Source organism: Trachurus japonicus, chromosome 12 (genome assembly GCF_045865225.1).
Source record: "Trachurus japonicus isolate A0001 chromosome 12, Traja_1.0".
Taxonomy (NCBI): Eukaryota; Metazoa; Chordata; class Actinopteri; order Carangiformes; family Carangidae; genus Trachurus; species Trachurus japonicus.
The window spans coordinates 19681785-19697869 of record NC_140918.1 but is presented as its reverse complement, the minus strand read 5'-3'; the positions used below and the strand labels follow the sequence as shown (position 1 = coordinate 19697869).

The following is a 16085-nucleotide window of genomic DNA, read 5'->3' as shown; positions in this document are numbered from 1 at the left end:
GTGAGAAGAGTTTGATACAGTATGAGCTTGTTATATAATTTATAATGTATATTTGTCATATTCAATCTGGTGTAGGCTCCAACCTGACTCAGACAAAGCTGTCACACATGGTCACCCACACTGATCCCAAATCTACCCTCTCTGAAATCAGCCGACTCATGACTATACAGTATCTATCCGTGGAGTCACGACCAGCTGCCACATCTAGCAGAAACAGGGTTAGGGCACAAGATGTTTCTGCGAGCTTAAGAAGAAAAGACAGCTTAGAAAGCTCTGACATTCATCATTTTCTCTCTGTATTCTCTCTTCCTTGAAAAAAAAGAAAGAAAGAAAAGCCTCTTTACCTCCCGGAGTGGCTTCGAGGTGTCCTGAGCAGGCAGCCACTGCTTTGCATAATCAGGGAGAAGCTCTAAGCTGCAGAGGACTGGGCCGAGAGGAAGAGGCAGAAAACTACTTTTTTTTTAACCCTTGAATATTCAGAGAGATGACTTGATGAAGTCACCTACATTTTCAGGAAACACCCTGTGATGTCATGTGAAAACTGAAATAGACCTGAGCAGTTCATCTGAAGCAGCTGGATTTCAAGCGCTCAGAGGTAAAGAGTGAACAGGGCAACAAGATCAGCAAGAAAACTCAAACACAACTGAGTTCTCAACAAAGGTGGCTGAGAAGGGCGCTTACAAAGGTAAAACTTACTGATGGCATTCGCCTGGAGGGAAAATCTAGATGTGTCCATAAATGAGAGCGATCCCAGGTGTGTTACGACAACATATAGTATACTTAGCTGATGTACACTGCTGTGCTGAACACCTGAAATCAGCTGGAGGATTAGTTTAAGTTAAATGGGCAAATTCCCCATAACACAACAACAATAACTACAGCTACAGAGAAATAAAGACTTTCTGGATAATTTAACATTTTAAACATTTTTTTAACAATGTAACACTGCTTGCCCTGGTATATGTCTACCAAAACAGAGTTGACGAGTTAGCATGACCCACAGTAAGAGCAGCCAGAGTTATGCTAATAAGAAAAAAAATAGATTTTCCTTAACAAAACATCTTTGCTGCCTGGTTAGGTGGATTGTTCTCTTCAGTGATGACAGCAACAGGCCTTGTTATGTAAAAATATATGTTTTGCTTGTATGTTGCCCTCCAGCTATGGAAGAACAGCATAAAAGAGGATGTGGTCTGCTGACTACTGCCTTACTCCCCAACAGAGATGTGAAAATAAGCCTTTTTTCTAGCAGATTATATAACTTTAAAACAAAGACTGACAGTGCTGTATCTCATTATTGTTGACTGCTGTTTTTTTCATGTGTTTCCTCCTCCATCTCTGCTTTCTCCACCCACGCCGCCCTGTGTAATTTTCTCTAAATAGTCTCTTTGTCTTTATAATCAATACACAATGAGAGAGTGACAAACCACTCTTTGCTGTATTAGAGAGCAGGTCAGTTTTTTCTCATATGGGGACATTTCTCTCTCAAATATCCTGACAAACAGACAATCGATAGGAGATACAGGGAGGCGAGGATTTGTAATGAGAGTGCCTCTCACAGCGCAGTGAGACTGTGTCTGATTACTATTGGCAGACCAGAACACAATGAAAAAAGAGCCTCTCCATGAAACCGATGACACGTCACCTCATGCGCTGCATCACTTTCCCTCTGAAGTTTTCTTAGAAAACAAATACATGAGAGTTGGGAACGTTTCCAAAAGAGGGTGTAAAAATCTGGACAGAAAAACGAGGGTGGAGGAATGAATGAACAGCATGTAATGTAGTGGGAGCTACAGTATGTCAGTGACAATATGGATGAGTAGACTCTGTGGTGATGATGGAGCGTGAAAAGAGGATAGAGGGCCTTAAGTCTTTATAAAATTCTTGGCTTTAAGATCTATGCCAGATGTGTGGTATCAGTTCCTGGACTAAATTTAGTTTCAAATATACTGTACGTGTAAAATCTAATCCAAAGCAGATGATTAAATCTGCCCCCTGGGAAAATTCTTGGTAGTGATGGAAGACTGTTCTTGGTATATATATGAAAAATCAAATATCAAGATCCTTTAATCAAGAAGTCCAAGATTTCAGTTTCTCCAGGTTCTATAATTGGTGAAGTCAGAACTGAGACACTCATGGACACGATTTCAGACTTCTTCCCCCACGCTCCAAATTGATTTCTGACATTATTAAGTTATCTGTTGCTGGCCATATGGTCTCTTTTACTCCACACTCATTGGCAGACAACTGAAACCACCACAGCACTCACACTGTCATCCAGTGAGAAATCAGGGAGAGGATTTAGAAACATTACAGAAGTATGACTATCAGCAAAATGAAAACTTCATCAAACTTTAAATTATATTAAAATGATCTACTTCCATGGTGCTTGGAAAAGATATATGATGCAAACATGTTAATATGAATGCTCAGGGGAAAGGGAGAGTGTGGTTCCCATGTCATTCCTCAGGATTAAAAGGGGGAAAAGATGGGATGAAAGATGTCTCACCTTTAGAACCTGTTCCAGGTTCTCCACTTTGCCTTGGAGCTGGCTCCTCTGCTGCTGCACCACGTCTCTCTCCTGGCTCACTACAGCAAAGGTCTGTCTCAGCTGCTCATAGTCTGATCGCACCTACATGGACAGAGAAAAGACACAAGAGGGTTCACAGGCGTGTTAACAAGAAAGATGTAGAGGACCAGTGAAAAAGTCAGTGGAGGCACAAACGGAAAGACAAAACAAACAGAACAAAGTCAATAAAGAAAATGCTTTAATTTCCCCTTTGTTTTGTTTTTTTGAAGATTTTCAAAATGCACTCGTTACTCTGTTGTTCTGTCTCTGAAGAGGAAAACAAGCATGCAGTTTTTATGAGGTTTGTTCTTGCAGCAGACCTAGTTTTTACATTTATGAATAGCGGCAGCTTTTTTCTGTGGCTGGAGGGTTGATTGGGAGTTCACACTCTGAAGAGAAATTAATCAGCACATTTCCATTTAGCCTTGATGAGACAGAGCTGCTGACTGGAGCGTTCTGCGTCTCGTTTCTTCATCAGTCAGGGGCCTTGAGCTAAGCTAGTTCCTCTAAAGGTGGCCTCACAGGATTGAGCAGAACCATCCCTCAGCCATGCACCCATCATCTCATTAATTAACAAAACAGATGAGTGCACAATAGATAAGCGCAAAGTGCTCAAAAATAGACTGCTGCAAAGGAAATGAGTTCATTCATAAAGAGGACTTTATGATTGAAGCAGCTGGAGTTGGAAGCTTCACTATCACCTGAACTATATCACTAATAATCATCATTATTTTCAAGCCTATAATAATAATAATAATAATAATAATAATAATAGCTATTTTATGGAGAGATGTACAAAAATGCTTTACATGATAAATTGGCTAAAGCACAATTTAAGTGTAGCAGGATATGATATAAAATTAAACATTAAAGCTGTGGTCTGGTAATAAAACCAGATGTTTGCATTTTAGTGCCTCTCTTAAAGATAAACACTCTTTTCATAACAATTTAATTTAGTCTTTTTTTTTCTTTTTTTTAAATATTTAAATCGACACAAGCCCTGCAATAAATGTTATGCTCATGTGGTGTAAAATATTCATTATCTATATCTGTTAATTCTCTGGCAAAGATCTAACAATGCAAGTGTAATTCATTTTCAGTGATCACTTTCTCTAATCATATCATACCATATCATCTTTCTCTCCCACTCTCAGCTTCTGTCTTTCTTTCTCTTTCCTGTCCAGTACGTTTTGTTTGCGTCTTTGCCATGATGGCCCTTGCAAGCCACTCACATTTATTCCTACTGTACACCTGGCAGGACTGGACATACCTTTGCCCCACTTTCTTTTCATCTCTGTGACCACCTTGTCAGTGCACAGATGGCATCTTTTTGTGTGGACACGGTGGAGCAAGAGCTCTGAGCCAAGTCCCTGGACATGTGTCAAATCTGCCCCCTCTGTGAAAGTCACTATTAGCACCAGAGTAGCAAATCGCCCACCATCGCAGACGGTCGCCGTGTCTCTGTCTGGGTGTGTGTGTGTGTGTGTGTTATGTACGCATGTGTGGACTATCCCAGTGCAGCCACAGTCATGGGGAAGGGAGAAGGTGCAATGATGATAGGTTTTATGTATTAGATGATATGTTAGAGATTTAAAAGCACTGGAGAGGCAACACGTGATAACATATGATGATGATAACACGGCTGCAGGTTTATTGATCTGTAGAGATGGATCACACATCCCACCTCATGACTGATTTTACAGTCATGTATAAGACATTGTACGTGTGATATGTAGCACCTCTATCACTAGTACTGCAAAAATAAAATAGATTTTACCATCGATCTTTGTCTGATCTGGCCACTCGGTATCACTGTGTGTGTGTGTGTGTGTGTGTGTTTAAATGTATCCTTGCGCAGTGTCTCACCTGGTCATATTTCGATGCCTTCAGGTGGTGGTTAATCAGCTCAAGGTTCAGACGGTTTTTCTCCTGCAGGGCAGCATGGAGCTTTGCTTTCTGTAGGAAAAGAGAGAGAAACAAAAGTTAACTTTGTTGGTAAACTATGACACATTTTCCCCCTCGCTGCAAAGATTTTCATGTCTGACTGCATCACGTATGCGAGCCACACAGCGGAACTCCATCTTATTAACTATTACATAAGCGACAGATGAAAGACTCAGGTTAGTGCCGATCCCTCCCTCCGTCTGTATGCATGTGCAAGTGTGGCTAAGCTTTTCTCCAAGATGCTGTCTGGAGGACAAAACCCACAGCTGCATACTGTCACCCTCCATTTGGTATGTGGCATTAGGAACGAGAGGGGGGGGCTGAAAAGGAGGGGAGCACGGCAAGAAAGCGACGAGGAGATGGAGAGTGATGGAAAGAGGAATAGAAAGTGGGAAGGGGGAGAGGACCGACGTAAAAAAAAATTAAGTAACTAAGGAGAGAGGGATGCAAAGAAAGGAGAAAATGAGTGCATAATGTTGGTAAAATCCAGCAAGCTCAAGATGAGATTAAGTTTCACACCACGTAAAAGGGATTTAAAAAGAGGTGTGGAGCTCCTGTCTGCACTCTCCACTGCACAGATCCACATTCAGAAGTTGTCATGCCGCTGGTGCTGCAGGTACTCAAGCATTACATAATTACGCCAGACTCAAACTAGGGCAATGCTCTTCTCCTATCGCAGCTCTGAGCATTCAAGAGTGATTTCACTGCGACTGGTCATATCCTGGCACATAATACCACTTCATGCTGGTGCACTGAGCTCATACTGTTGATTGTCATTCTCAGCATCCCCACTATAATACGTGGATAATTAATTTATAATAGCCTTTTCTCTGTTCAGCTTTGTCCTTAAACAATGAGCAGTCTGAGAGTCAGTCGAGGAATTTGTTTGCCTGAGAAGTCTAGCCGGATGTGATGGTGGCTGGGCCTGGGTTCAACACTTGTTATTGATTTGAAAATATTGAAACTACAGAGAATTAGGTTGACGGTTGACAAGGGAGAATTTAATTCGATCACCTTTATGATATGTGTAGAATTTAGAAGAAGAATAAAACTGACAACTGACGATCACACAATCTGACAGATGAAAGATGTATTTTTAAGTTCCATAAAGTGCAGCTGTCTGTGTTATTTTTAATCTATACGGATGAGCTGTAAACAGTCAAAACACAGCGATACACCATACATGCATGATATATGCTGTCCTGAACCTCAAGAAAAAAGGTGTTGAAGCTTAGTGTGTCAGTTTCAGTCCAAGAAGAGACTGTGTGGTGCAGAGTTTTATGATGAAATTTATCAGCACAAATAGAACTCGGTAAACCCGAGCCAAGAGGAGGAGGGAGAGAAAAACAGACAGCGTGAGAGGCCGGCAAGGTTCATCCATCTCTTAGTGTGTGCAGGCAGAGAGACAGCTAGGGCTGTCGGAGGAAGACACAATCAAACCAAGACAGAGGGAGAGAACAGACAAGGACAGGAAGACACAGAGAGACTGGTGAGTGAGTTCACTGGCTGCTCTTATTGTGTAACGCTGTCGCCACATCACATCACTGCAGACCACAGAGCAGCCAGCGCACAGAACCACACCTCGCTACAGCAGCAGCCACAAATGAGCTCGTTCCTCTGCCTCCGACTGTTAATTATGAAGACACGGCGCGTCATGAGGTGTCAGCTGCAGTCGTCCTCTGCACTGACACCCCAGGACATGGCCTTGTAGTTGACACCGTAAGAGAGGGTGGGGGCAGGGAGGGATCCAAAGACAACTGGAATAAAGAGTGGTTGTAACAACATTTCGGCGGGGAAAGTGCGGGGGGGGGGTTAAGAGTTTGGTTGAGGTTTCCTGAGTGTGATAAGAAAAGAAACACACACAAAAAAAGAAAAAAGCGTGACCTTTCCAATGCTTCTTTTTACAGGCCTCAGGAACGATGTCTGCTTTTCCATTTCCTCCCACTTCTAGTGAATCACACATTCACAGCTCTGCTTAACACTGTGTAACATCTTGTAAACACAGTGCTACACTGCAAAGCCAAGGGACGCGCACACATTTCTGTGCCAATTTAAACCGGCGTCAATATGCACAAATAAATAGAAAACAGACAACTACTTTCTTCCTTCCCCTTCTGTCTGTTCTCTCCATTTATCTCCGTCTCTCACACGTTTTCCTTCCGTCGCCGCCATGATTATCATTCTCTCCCCAAACCCACTAATTTAGCTGCTGGCCCTGAATCTGCTCTGCTCACTGGGGCCAGCATCTCACTGAGAGAGTCCCAAAATGTATTGGGCATCCACATTGAGTGACTTGAGTTTCTCTGTTTATGTCCATGTCTGCCTCAGGGGTAATTGTTTATACTGTAATTCCTGTATGTGGAAATTAATAACCTTACATTAGAAGCGATTTAGCACTTGGTTCAGGAAAAATAAAGTAGCAGCTTTCCTGTAACTGGCTTGACAGGAGAAGGCTTTCAGAGAATAAGTTTGGATTTTGGAGGATTTAGTCTGATGAGAAAATTGATATCAGTATAATATCAGGATATGGTTAGCTTAGCTTAGCATAGAGACTCGGAGGTTCTAGTAGGCAGTTGTTGCCCATTAGACAGGCAAGCTACTTCTCACTGTTTCCAGTTTTTATGCTTAACTAAGTTAACCATCTCTCGGCGGCTTCATAATAAGCAGACAGACAGTAGAGATAATAGTAATGTAGTTTAGAGCCTGATTACATTGTATACTCTGTGTATCTCCCTGCCATTACAGTCTCTGTTCTCCTTGCATGATGGATCAAACTATATACTGAGAAGATAGATACTTTTTGGAGCATGTTTACAGTTACAGTTTTCATAATAAGTTTTGAAGCATATCAATACTATGATCAGGACATAATGGAAATCATCTTCGCATGTCATTGTGTTTGATCTGACATCAAATGCATCAATTACTGTTCATGATGTGTTCACTGGAAAGAGATCAGTTGTACCATAAATAACCTGATTATGACATAGTGGATTAAGGCAGTGCTTCTGGTTATTGTAGTATTGTGTGTCTGTGAATCAGCAAGTCTGAAAAAAGCTGCAGTGTCATGGTTTTTGTATTTTGTTCTGATGCAAACCAGATCAAGGAGTCACTTTGATTTGATGAACAAGATATCAGTACACAATTTTATTTTGTCCTTGACATTTCCCTTATACGTTTTTCACTTTCTGATGATGAGGACTTGAATGGCAACTCCTTGAAAATGATTTGATTTGATCTTCTCAGATGAATCCAATGTGCCTTCATACTGATGGAAATTAAACATGAATGGTAGAATCTTAAAATAATTCCCTCCTTTCATCACGCAACATACACAGCTTTGTTTTATCACATGTAAATGTACTTCTGCCCTCACAGCTGTTTTTGCAAGAAAATATTTACAATCCTGAAGATGCCGAATTTAACAGTGATGTAGGCTTTAAATGTATTTAAGGAAGGTGTTTATGCTTTCAAATTGTGGATGATGTGCCACATTATAATAAACCAGCTGTTAATGGGAATTAATTGCAACATTTAAATGCTATCTGTCGTCAGCCAACGGAAGATTATAGAGACAGGATGTTGGATTTGCTTAATTTAGAAATAAAGGTCTTGGATCATATTGGTAATACCAAACTTGGCAATATGATATTTGAACAAGAATAAGCTGCTATCTTTTTTTTTTAAAGTATATTTTTTTCAGCCTTTTGCCTTTTTATTTGATAGTGATGACAGTAGAGATAGACAGGAAATGGGGAGGCAGAGAGAGGGGGAATGACACGCAGGAAAGGTCTGCCCGACGCGGGATTCGAACCGGGGACGCCTGCGGCGAGGACTGTAGCCTCTACATGGGGCGGCCGCTCTACCCACTGCGCCACGCACCGCCCCTAAGCTGCTATCTTAATAATGAAGAACAGATGGAGAATGAACCTGTGGGTGCTGAGATGGATACTCCTGACTCTAAATGGGATTCTTGTGGGTAGAGGATAAACTCCAAAGAGGATTTGTCATTAATCAGATGTCACGATAGAAAAATTTGGTTCCACTTAACTGGGAGAAAAAGGACAATGAATGACAACATATCTGTCAGTACCAGTAAAGTCACGGACAAACACAGATGCACCACGCTGACAGAAGTTCATGGAAAAACACACAAAAAGATATGACCATGTAAAATATAAAGATAATAAATGTATAATACCTTCTGCAACAAGATGTGTTTTGCTACATGAAACCTTTTTCCAACTGAAACTCAAAGCGAAAGTCAACGTTCATTAATTTCTCTACTTATAACACAAAAACCACACTCTCAGAGCATTCCTCACCTACATACAGTATGAAGCATAATCAACTCCATATTCTCCTTTGTAAGTTAGATTAAATGCAGTTCAGACTGGCTGTTAGAACTGATCCTCAAATAAAAGACTTTGCACAACCATATTAGATTATTTCAGTCTTATTGAAATATTATCATATCATAAACAGATTACTTCCTCCATTACTTTCCACTAAACTTTGTGTTGAGTGCTTTAATAGGATGACTACAGTTAATGTCTGTGTGTGTGTGTAGGACTGTTCTGCACTTATGTGGTTAGAGAATGGGTAAATGGAGTCAGAGTCACGACTGTTGTCCCACCACTAATAGCAGCTGCAGCATCAGCTGTCTGTTCGGCACCGCCTAATGTCTGTAGAAGACAAGTCAGGACCATGGACAGCTCCTCGAATGAGCCCAGTTAAACGGGTGCAGATCAGGACTAATGCTGTTAAAACTCTACTGAGGACTCTGTAAACTCTGTTCTGGACTCTAAACACCACTGGTAGTTTTACATGTTGAATCATATTTAAAGCCTTAAAGCTCCAGTATGTAACTTATTTGGCTTTTTATTAGCAAAAATCTAATATTGCTTTCATAAATACGTATTTCACTGAAGTTGAATCACACCCGCATACAACAAATGAAAGCGTTCTCGTACCTGAGTTGTTACAAGTTGTTACAAATACATAAGTGGGCGACGCACCATACAGAGGCTGTCATGTTGCATCGCTGTTTTTTACATTCAGTGGCAGCGTGACCGTACAGTAGGTAACCATAGAAACTCACCGGAGCTGTCGGCTCGGGGAGAAAGTTTTCCAGGTAGTAAAGTAAATGACATCTGCCTGACTGCACCTGAATGCAACATCAGTGCCTCCGTCCTTCCTCACACTACACAGTGGTGACAGTTTTAACAGGGAAAGACGGTAAAACGTGGGTCAGGTAAACAATACGACATCACCATGACAACATATTGTCACGCCTGTATTGTTTTGCCTCGTGCTGGCGGACCACTTGTTTACCTAGACGCTTGTTTATCCTGTTACATGCAGCGTCTGGTGTCTGTCTGACGTCTGCCCGATTTCACGTGAATGCAACATCAAGAATACTTTCCGATATGCAACCGCACCGCTAGATGGGGGTAATTCCTACATATTATACCTTTAAATATCAATATCTAAGGTATAAACTGCATGCTTTTCAGCTCACAAACACATCAGCTCCCCACATCATAGTTTTTAAACTCACTATTGTGACATTTCAAAATAATTATCTTATAACCTTTTTAGAACTGGGGTGAATTGACCATTAATTAACCTCAATTTAGGCTTGTGCCATTAACTAAAAACTGTAATGTATTTCACAATAGTACCAAACATTTTAAAGAGTTTTGGATTCATTTTTCTTCAACTGGGAGCCATTGGTTTCAGATTATTTTAGTTTTGACCACCAGGAGTGCTAAGGGGCATTTTTGTGGATCCCCATTTTGTAAGTATCACTAGCAACATGGCATTAAGTCCTGAACCTTGAAAACACACATGTAAACTATGACTGTGACTAACAAACAAATTGCTCACAATACATTTGGAAGACAAACACGGAGTTTGCAGAGTGAAATAGGTTCATAATTGCGTTCTCTTCCATTACCTGATGGTGATTCAGTTTTTAGCAGGGAATGTTGCTTTTCATAAAACTCATATGAGCTGACTCAAGGAACATTTTCACAGTGATTGATTGCAGCTGTAGTACCATGTAGCTGTAGTATCATATTGCACAAGTATATTTTCACAGTGATGGATTACCCACCTAAAGCACATTTCAAGACAAATGCCATAGTGAAATAAAAAGAAAACAATGACTGAGTACAGGGGAAACATCGATCTTAAAAAGACATACAGTACAGTACCGTCTGAAAATGGCTGGCAGTGGTAAGTATAAATATTGTCAATGAAGTAAAACATTCATAGTCATCAGTGTGATCATTTACTGTAGATTACAAACAAATTACGGAGGACACATTCTCAAGGTTGATGTTAAACTTTAAAGCTGTTGAACACTGGTACTTAAGGAATTGGTTATGAAAATGAGGGGCATTTTGAAGATTTATTGTGCAGCATTAGCAAGGGCTTCGCTGCAGCATAAAAGATGATACATAACGGTTTGTCCTCTGAAGGGCTCAGTAGGTGTTTGCCTTTTCACAACTGAACGTGCAACTTCAATCCCACTTGATCTTGAGCCAAACATCAGCTTCCTTGGAAGACTGCATTGAGCCTCGAGAGCATTTCAAGATCAATTGTTTATAATACTGTTAATACTGCGCATTACCTCTGGTTTACAACATAGGCATGACACCTGAACAACTGTTACAGCTGCACAATGCAGTAATTTACGTTAACCTTTAAGTCATGTAATGTTCTTTTTATTTAGAAAATCTACCCTTTAGATTTGGACCGCAACCTTTTGCGTTACTCATCTTTTCTTTGTGTTTATCATGAGGAGTAGTTCACGGTAAATGTTACCATAATGTCATCAATAGATTATTCATCAACATGCTATTAAAATATTCCCCTTTATGTGTCAGTTTCAAAGCATTCACAGACATTCCTCCAGTCTCTGCCAATAATGTGTCCCTACGGGTGTCTCATTCATAAAGCATAAATAAATTAGTGTTTAATCTAGTTTCAATGGTACTGACTGTACGCTTCTGTTATATGTATACAGACACATACAGTATATACTCAGACACACACGTGTGCACACACATGGGCATATGTCACAGCCATAAGACCTATGAGACCATCAATAAGCATAAACTGTGGACGCAGATGGCAGTGGGTAATGCCGATATAGCAAGTATGAGTATTTGTGTCTGTGCGTGCCTCTGTGTGTGAGTGTATGTGCAAGCTTCAATGAGTTGCATAACTAGAATCTCCAGGCATACATTAGCCAAAAGCTCTTGCACATCGTGTGTTCCAGACCTCTCATCTGAATCCTAAAGATTCAAAATCCCCCCCCAAAAAATTATTCATGTGGCAAGAATTACCTCACATCATAAAACACACATACACACACTGAGGTTAAGTTCTCACGATGTATAATACCCTTATCATTGGAGGGAACCCCCTGTTGTTAGTGCATATGTAAATTAAAGGTTTTGAAAAAAACGGTCTGAATACGAAATACATGACTCACTCCTGCAGATTTAATAATGTGGATCAACTGGAGCTTGAATGGACACCCAGCCTACGCAGACGCAGACGTTATGCCTCGCAACAAAAGACTCAGTGTCAGGTCAATCTGGCACGGGAAATTTTATGTGCATCCAGAATCTTTCAGGAAGGAATCACTGTACACAAGAGTCTTTTGCGCTCAGTAAAAAAGTACATACTGGAGATTTGATGAAGAATGATGTGTTCAAACACTCAGATCTGTGCACAAATACACAGGCTTATGGGATATCAAGCAGTTAGGTTTTTTTATTTTTATAAACATGTTTTTTCTACAACCTGTCCTGTGTGTGTGTCTCACAGTGCAGGGGACCATCCAGACTTTTATGGAGGGAGAAGACAGAGGAGAGGCAGGGAGAGGCCGACGCTACCGTCAAGAGAGATTAACTTCTCCTCCACGTAACACACATCCTCATTCACCTCACTCTTCCACCTCCTCTGTCGCTGCCCCTGTTACTCATCTAAGCTCTGCACAGCTTCTGTAATGTTTGTGCTTGTTTATGTCTTGTACACATATATACAGTTTATATAGTGTTTGCTTTTGAGTCTCCACGGCTGCTCCGAGGCACGATGCCAAATAGCTACAGCTACTCCCCTCTCTTGTTGTATTGCAGTGTTCTTTAGCGGTACTGTAGTGCCCTTTGGTTGCACTGATCTGATCAAAATCATTCATTATTCAACAAAACTGATCACCAGCAATTCTGGTCATCATTATTTTTTCTAAAATGTGTTTATTTGCTGATATTATCTATTTTCTAAATGGTGTACAATGTACATATTTGGGCTTTGGACTGTTAAGATGGTGCAAGATGTTGTGTGGGATTGAGGAAACAGTTGGTGGGCATTACAAAGTGATTATTCATAAAATAATACTGGACAGATTGAGCGATAATGGAAATGATTGTTAGCTGCAGCCTTAAGGATTGTGCAACAACAACAACAACAACAACAACAATCTTCACTGCATGTCATACTGTGCAGTGATGGGTCTAATAAAGTCTTGATCGCAGTCTGTGTCAGCCCGCGTGATGTCAGTTTTGAAGCTTGTCAAATGGTGCAATGAACGATAAACAACATACGGCACTTTTTCAAAAAAGGAGGACTGAGAAGTCAAGGCCAGGCCAGGGGGGAAAAAAAGAGTCCATGTGTAACTTTGACTGTGTACTATGTGTGACACGTCGAGGTGCTCCAGCTGCACTGTATATGGAGGACCCTCCGGGAAAAACAGTGGACTCCCTGGAGTATACATATGCCCCACGGGGAATATTAGGGCATGGCAGTATGTGTGTGTGTGTGTGTGTGTGTGTGTGGGTGGGTGTGTGCGTTGTATGTATATAGTGTGGGAGCAGGCTGTGTGAGTGAAACAGGGTTGCCATGACGTGGGCAGCAAAGCTTCCAGTCACATTGATGACATAACACATTTGATGTGAACAGGACCTATTATTCCCTCAGGCCACACAGAGAATATCAGAGGGCTGGAAAATAAGTTCCGAGGAAGATCAGTGTAATGCTAATGAGGAGCCCAAGAGCTGGTTAAGGATTACATGTGCTTGGATGGACCTTCATGCTCACATAATGCTCGGATGGACCTTCATGCTCAGAATACACAAGTGCACACACATGCACAAGCTTGCATATAAATGCTCAAGCACGGCCAAATCCATAAAAGTCTCAACAACACCCGGCCGGAGATGCGCACACATGCACCCATATGTGCTTACATCGCCACACACAGCCGTGCACGCGCACAATATCCACAAATACACACTCAAATGACCCCAATCTGCAGCAAAACATACCGCACAAGTGCTAAATAATTTACATCTGACCTCACTGCACAGTTGCTAAAATGTACAGTATGCTAGAAATACACTCATGGAGCCTTAGCAGAGGTTTCCTCGCTACTGGTTTCTATGGGGGTTCACAGTCTAGATCCATCCATATAAACACTATTTTATCTTAAATAACACCCGCTGTATGTGAAACATATCACAGTCCTGTATCGATATTAGATTATATAAAAAGGGCGTATAAGGATAAGTATGTTTCTGCAGTGGTAAACAGCATAAAACTTGAATTTTATCCTCTGCAGCAGCAGATGCTTCAAAATCCTACAGACTGTCTTCTAACTATAAAGCCCAAGGAGAACATGTTGTTCTCTTCCCATTGGCTGCAAATACCAGCAGAGTTGAGAATTCATCATAGTTTTGGTTTTTAATTTTTTACCAATCATGGACCACACCATGTGCTTATCTGTTGTGCCCAGTTATAATTGTTCAAGTTGCCTAGCCAGACTCAACTACATGTCTTTAAGTTTACATCTCACTATCAGATCATCCACATCCAATAAAAAGAGATGTACTTCACTGGTTTCTTGTTAATCTTATTTCTTTTCTGTTGATCTTGTTATTGAAACCATCCTTCTAGCTATTCTGTTTGATACTGTATGCTAAATACCTTTCAAAAACAGTTTCTTAATAAAGAAGCTATATAAATAAAGTTGTGTGTATCTCATGTACTTAATATTTGCTCTGAATTAGCACAAAATGACCAAATGGCTCCTCTTGTAAGCAAAGCAACAGCAGCGCAACATGGACAAAAGAGTTAGGGCTGCTACCATGACTACATCCCTGTCATGTGAACAAAGCATGCAAAGCATCACTTTAATCTCTCATAGACTTGTCTCTCATCAATCTCACAGATGTCTGGATTGTGTCCTGTCAAGCTGTATCTGCTGTTTGTGCTTGGATTTCTGTTTTCAGTGATACAATTATGGAGAATTCCATAATGGCCTCTGTAATAGTGCACAGCAGATGCATATGACCGAGTTCCAGGTCTCCGGTGAGCCGGACTCAATGGCACAGAGCAATAGGTGACAGTTACAGGCGCACAGGTGCTGTCATGTCATCTGTATCCGAACAGGCTGGCCTGTCTGACATTGTGTACCACCCTCTCCCTCCTCCCTCGCTCCCCCCTTCATCTGGTTGCCCTTGGTGCTCAGTCCACCGAAGACTTTTGTCCTATGTTTAATCATTCAAGCCCTTCCAGACACAAAACACTGGGGACTGATGGACAGAAAAGAGAAGAGAATACAAGAGCTGAGTGAAGGAAAACAACAAAGGCAGAAGACAGGTACAATTTAAGTAAGAGAAGTAAGACAGGGTAATCAAGAAGTGGATGAGTAACAGAGAGAAAGAAGCTTACGGAGGAGGAGAAAACGAGGAAAGAGAGGGAGAAAAATTACCAGGGCCAGTTGGAGATAATTAGTGATGTGGAATTAACAGGCTTTTATCAGCATGTTCCCTCGCTAAAGGGCTCACCTTGTCTGGCGGTGTCATGGTGAGATTGTGTAGCGATACAAAACCAAATAGGCCACAAAATGAAGTTTTTGAAAGGGCATTCTGGTCTGCTGTACTTTGCCTGTTTGCCAAAACTTTAAACAACCACGTTGACAAGGCTTTCAGGCTTCAGTGATGTCATCCAGAGAGCTCTCTACATTCGTCCCTTATTGATAGTATGTTTATGTTGTTATCTAGTCTATGCTAGATGAATAAGACATCTACGTCTTAAAACCTGGCAGCCTGGAAAACGTCCTAAAAATACATTTGTGCTATACACATGAAGGATCATCATGTGATCAATCAGCAGGATCAAACACTGATACTGAGTGAATCAATTACAAAGCAGCTGAAGTGAATCAGATCTCAAATACCTTTCTGCAACCGTTTATTTCAGAATTTGAATAGCACAGCACTTTCCTGACAAGATGAATTAGGTGCTGCTCATAATATTCTTTACTAAACTGTATTTGCATTCAGACTTTAATCAGACATCCATTTACCACTGACATCTCCTCTCTTCCTCCTCTCACTTTCCCTCTGTGCCCCACCCTCCTCCCTTTGCTCTTTCCCTCTGCAGTGCTCTGTGTCTTTCCTTTAGTAGAACTTCTGTGTATCTTGAGAAGCTGCCAGGAAATGTGAGGAGGAAACGTTCCTTTATTGTTTCCCTCTCTGCTATCCCGTCGGCTAAATGACAT

At 41.1% G+C, this 16085-nt stretch overlaps 1 protein-coding gene across 14 annotated transcripts in view; it reads right to left on the bottom strand.

Moving 5' to 3' along the window:
- Nucleotides 1-16085, bottom strand: part of rimbp2a (RIMS binding protein 2a) — a 59948-nt gene that overhangs the window by 21096 nt on the left and 22767 nt on the right. For all 14 annotated transcript variants that reach the window (XM_085793791.1, XM_085793796.1, XM_085793797.1 and 11 more), the window contains 2 exons: nt 4433-4522; nt 2507-2629 (listed from right to left, as the gene is read on the bottom strand). In XM_085793791.1, coding sequence (XP_085649917.1) covers nt 2507-2629; nt 4433-4522 — 213 coding nt within the window. The remainder of the gene's footprint in view (nt 1-2506; nt 2630-4432; nt 4523-16085) is intronic.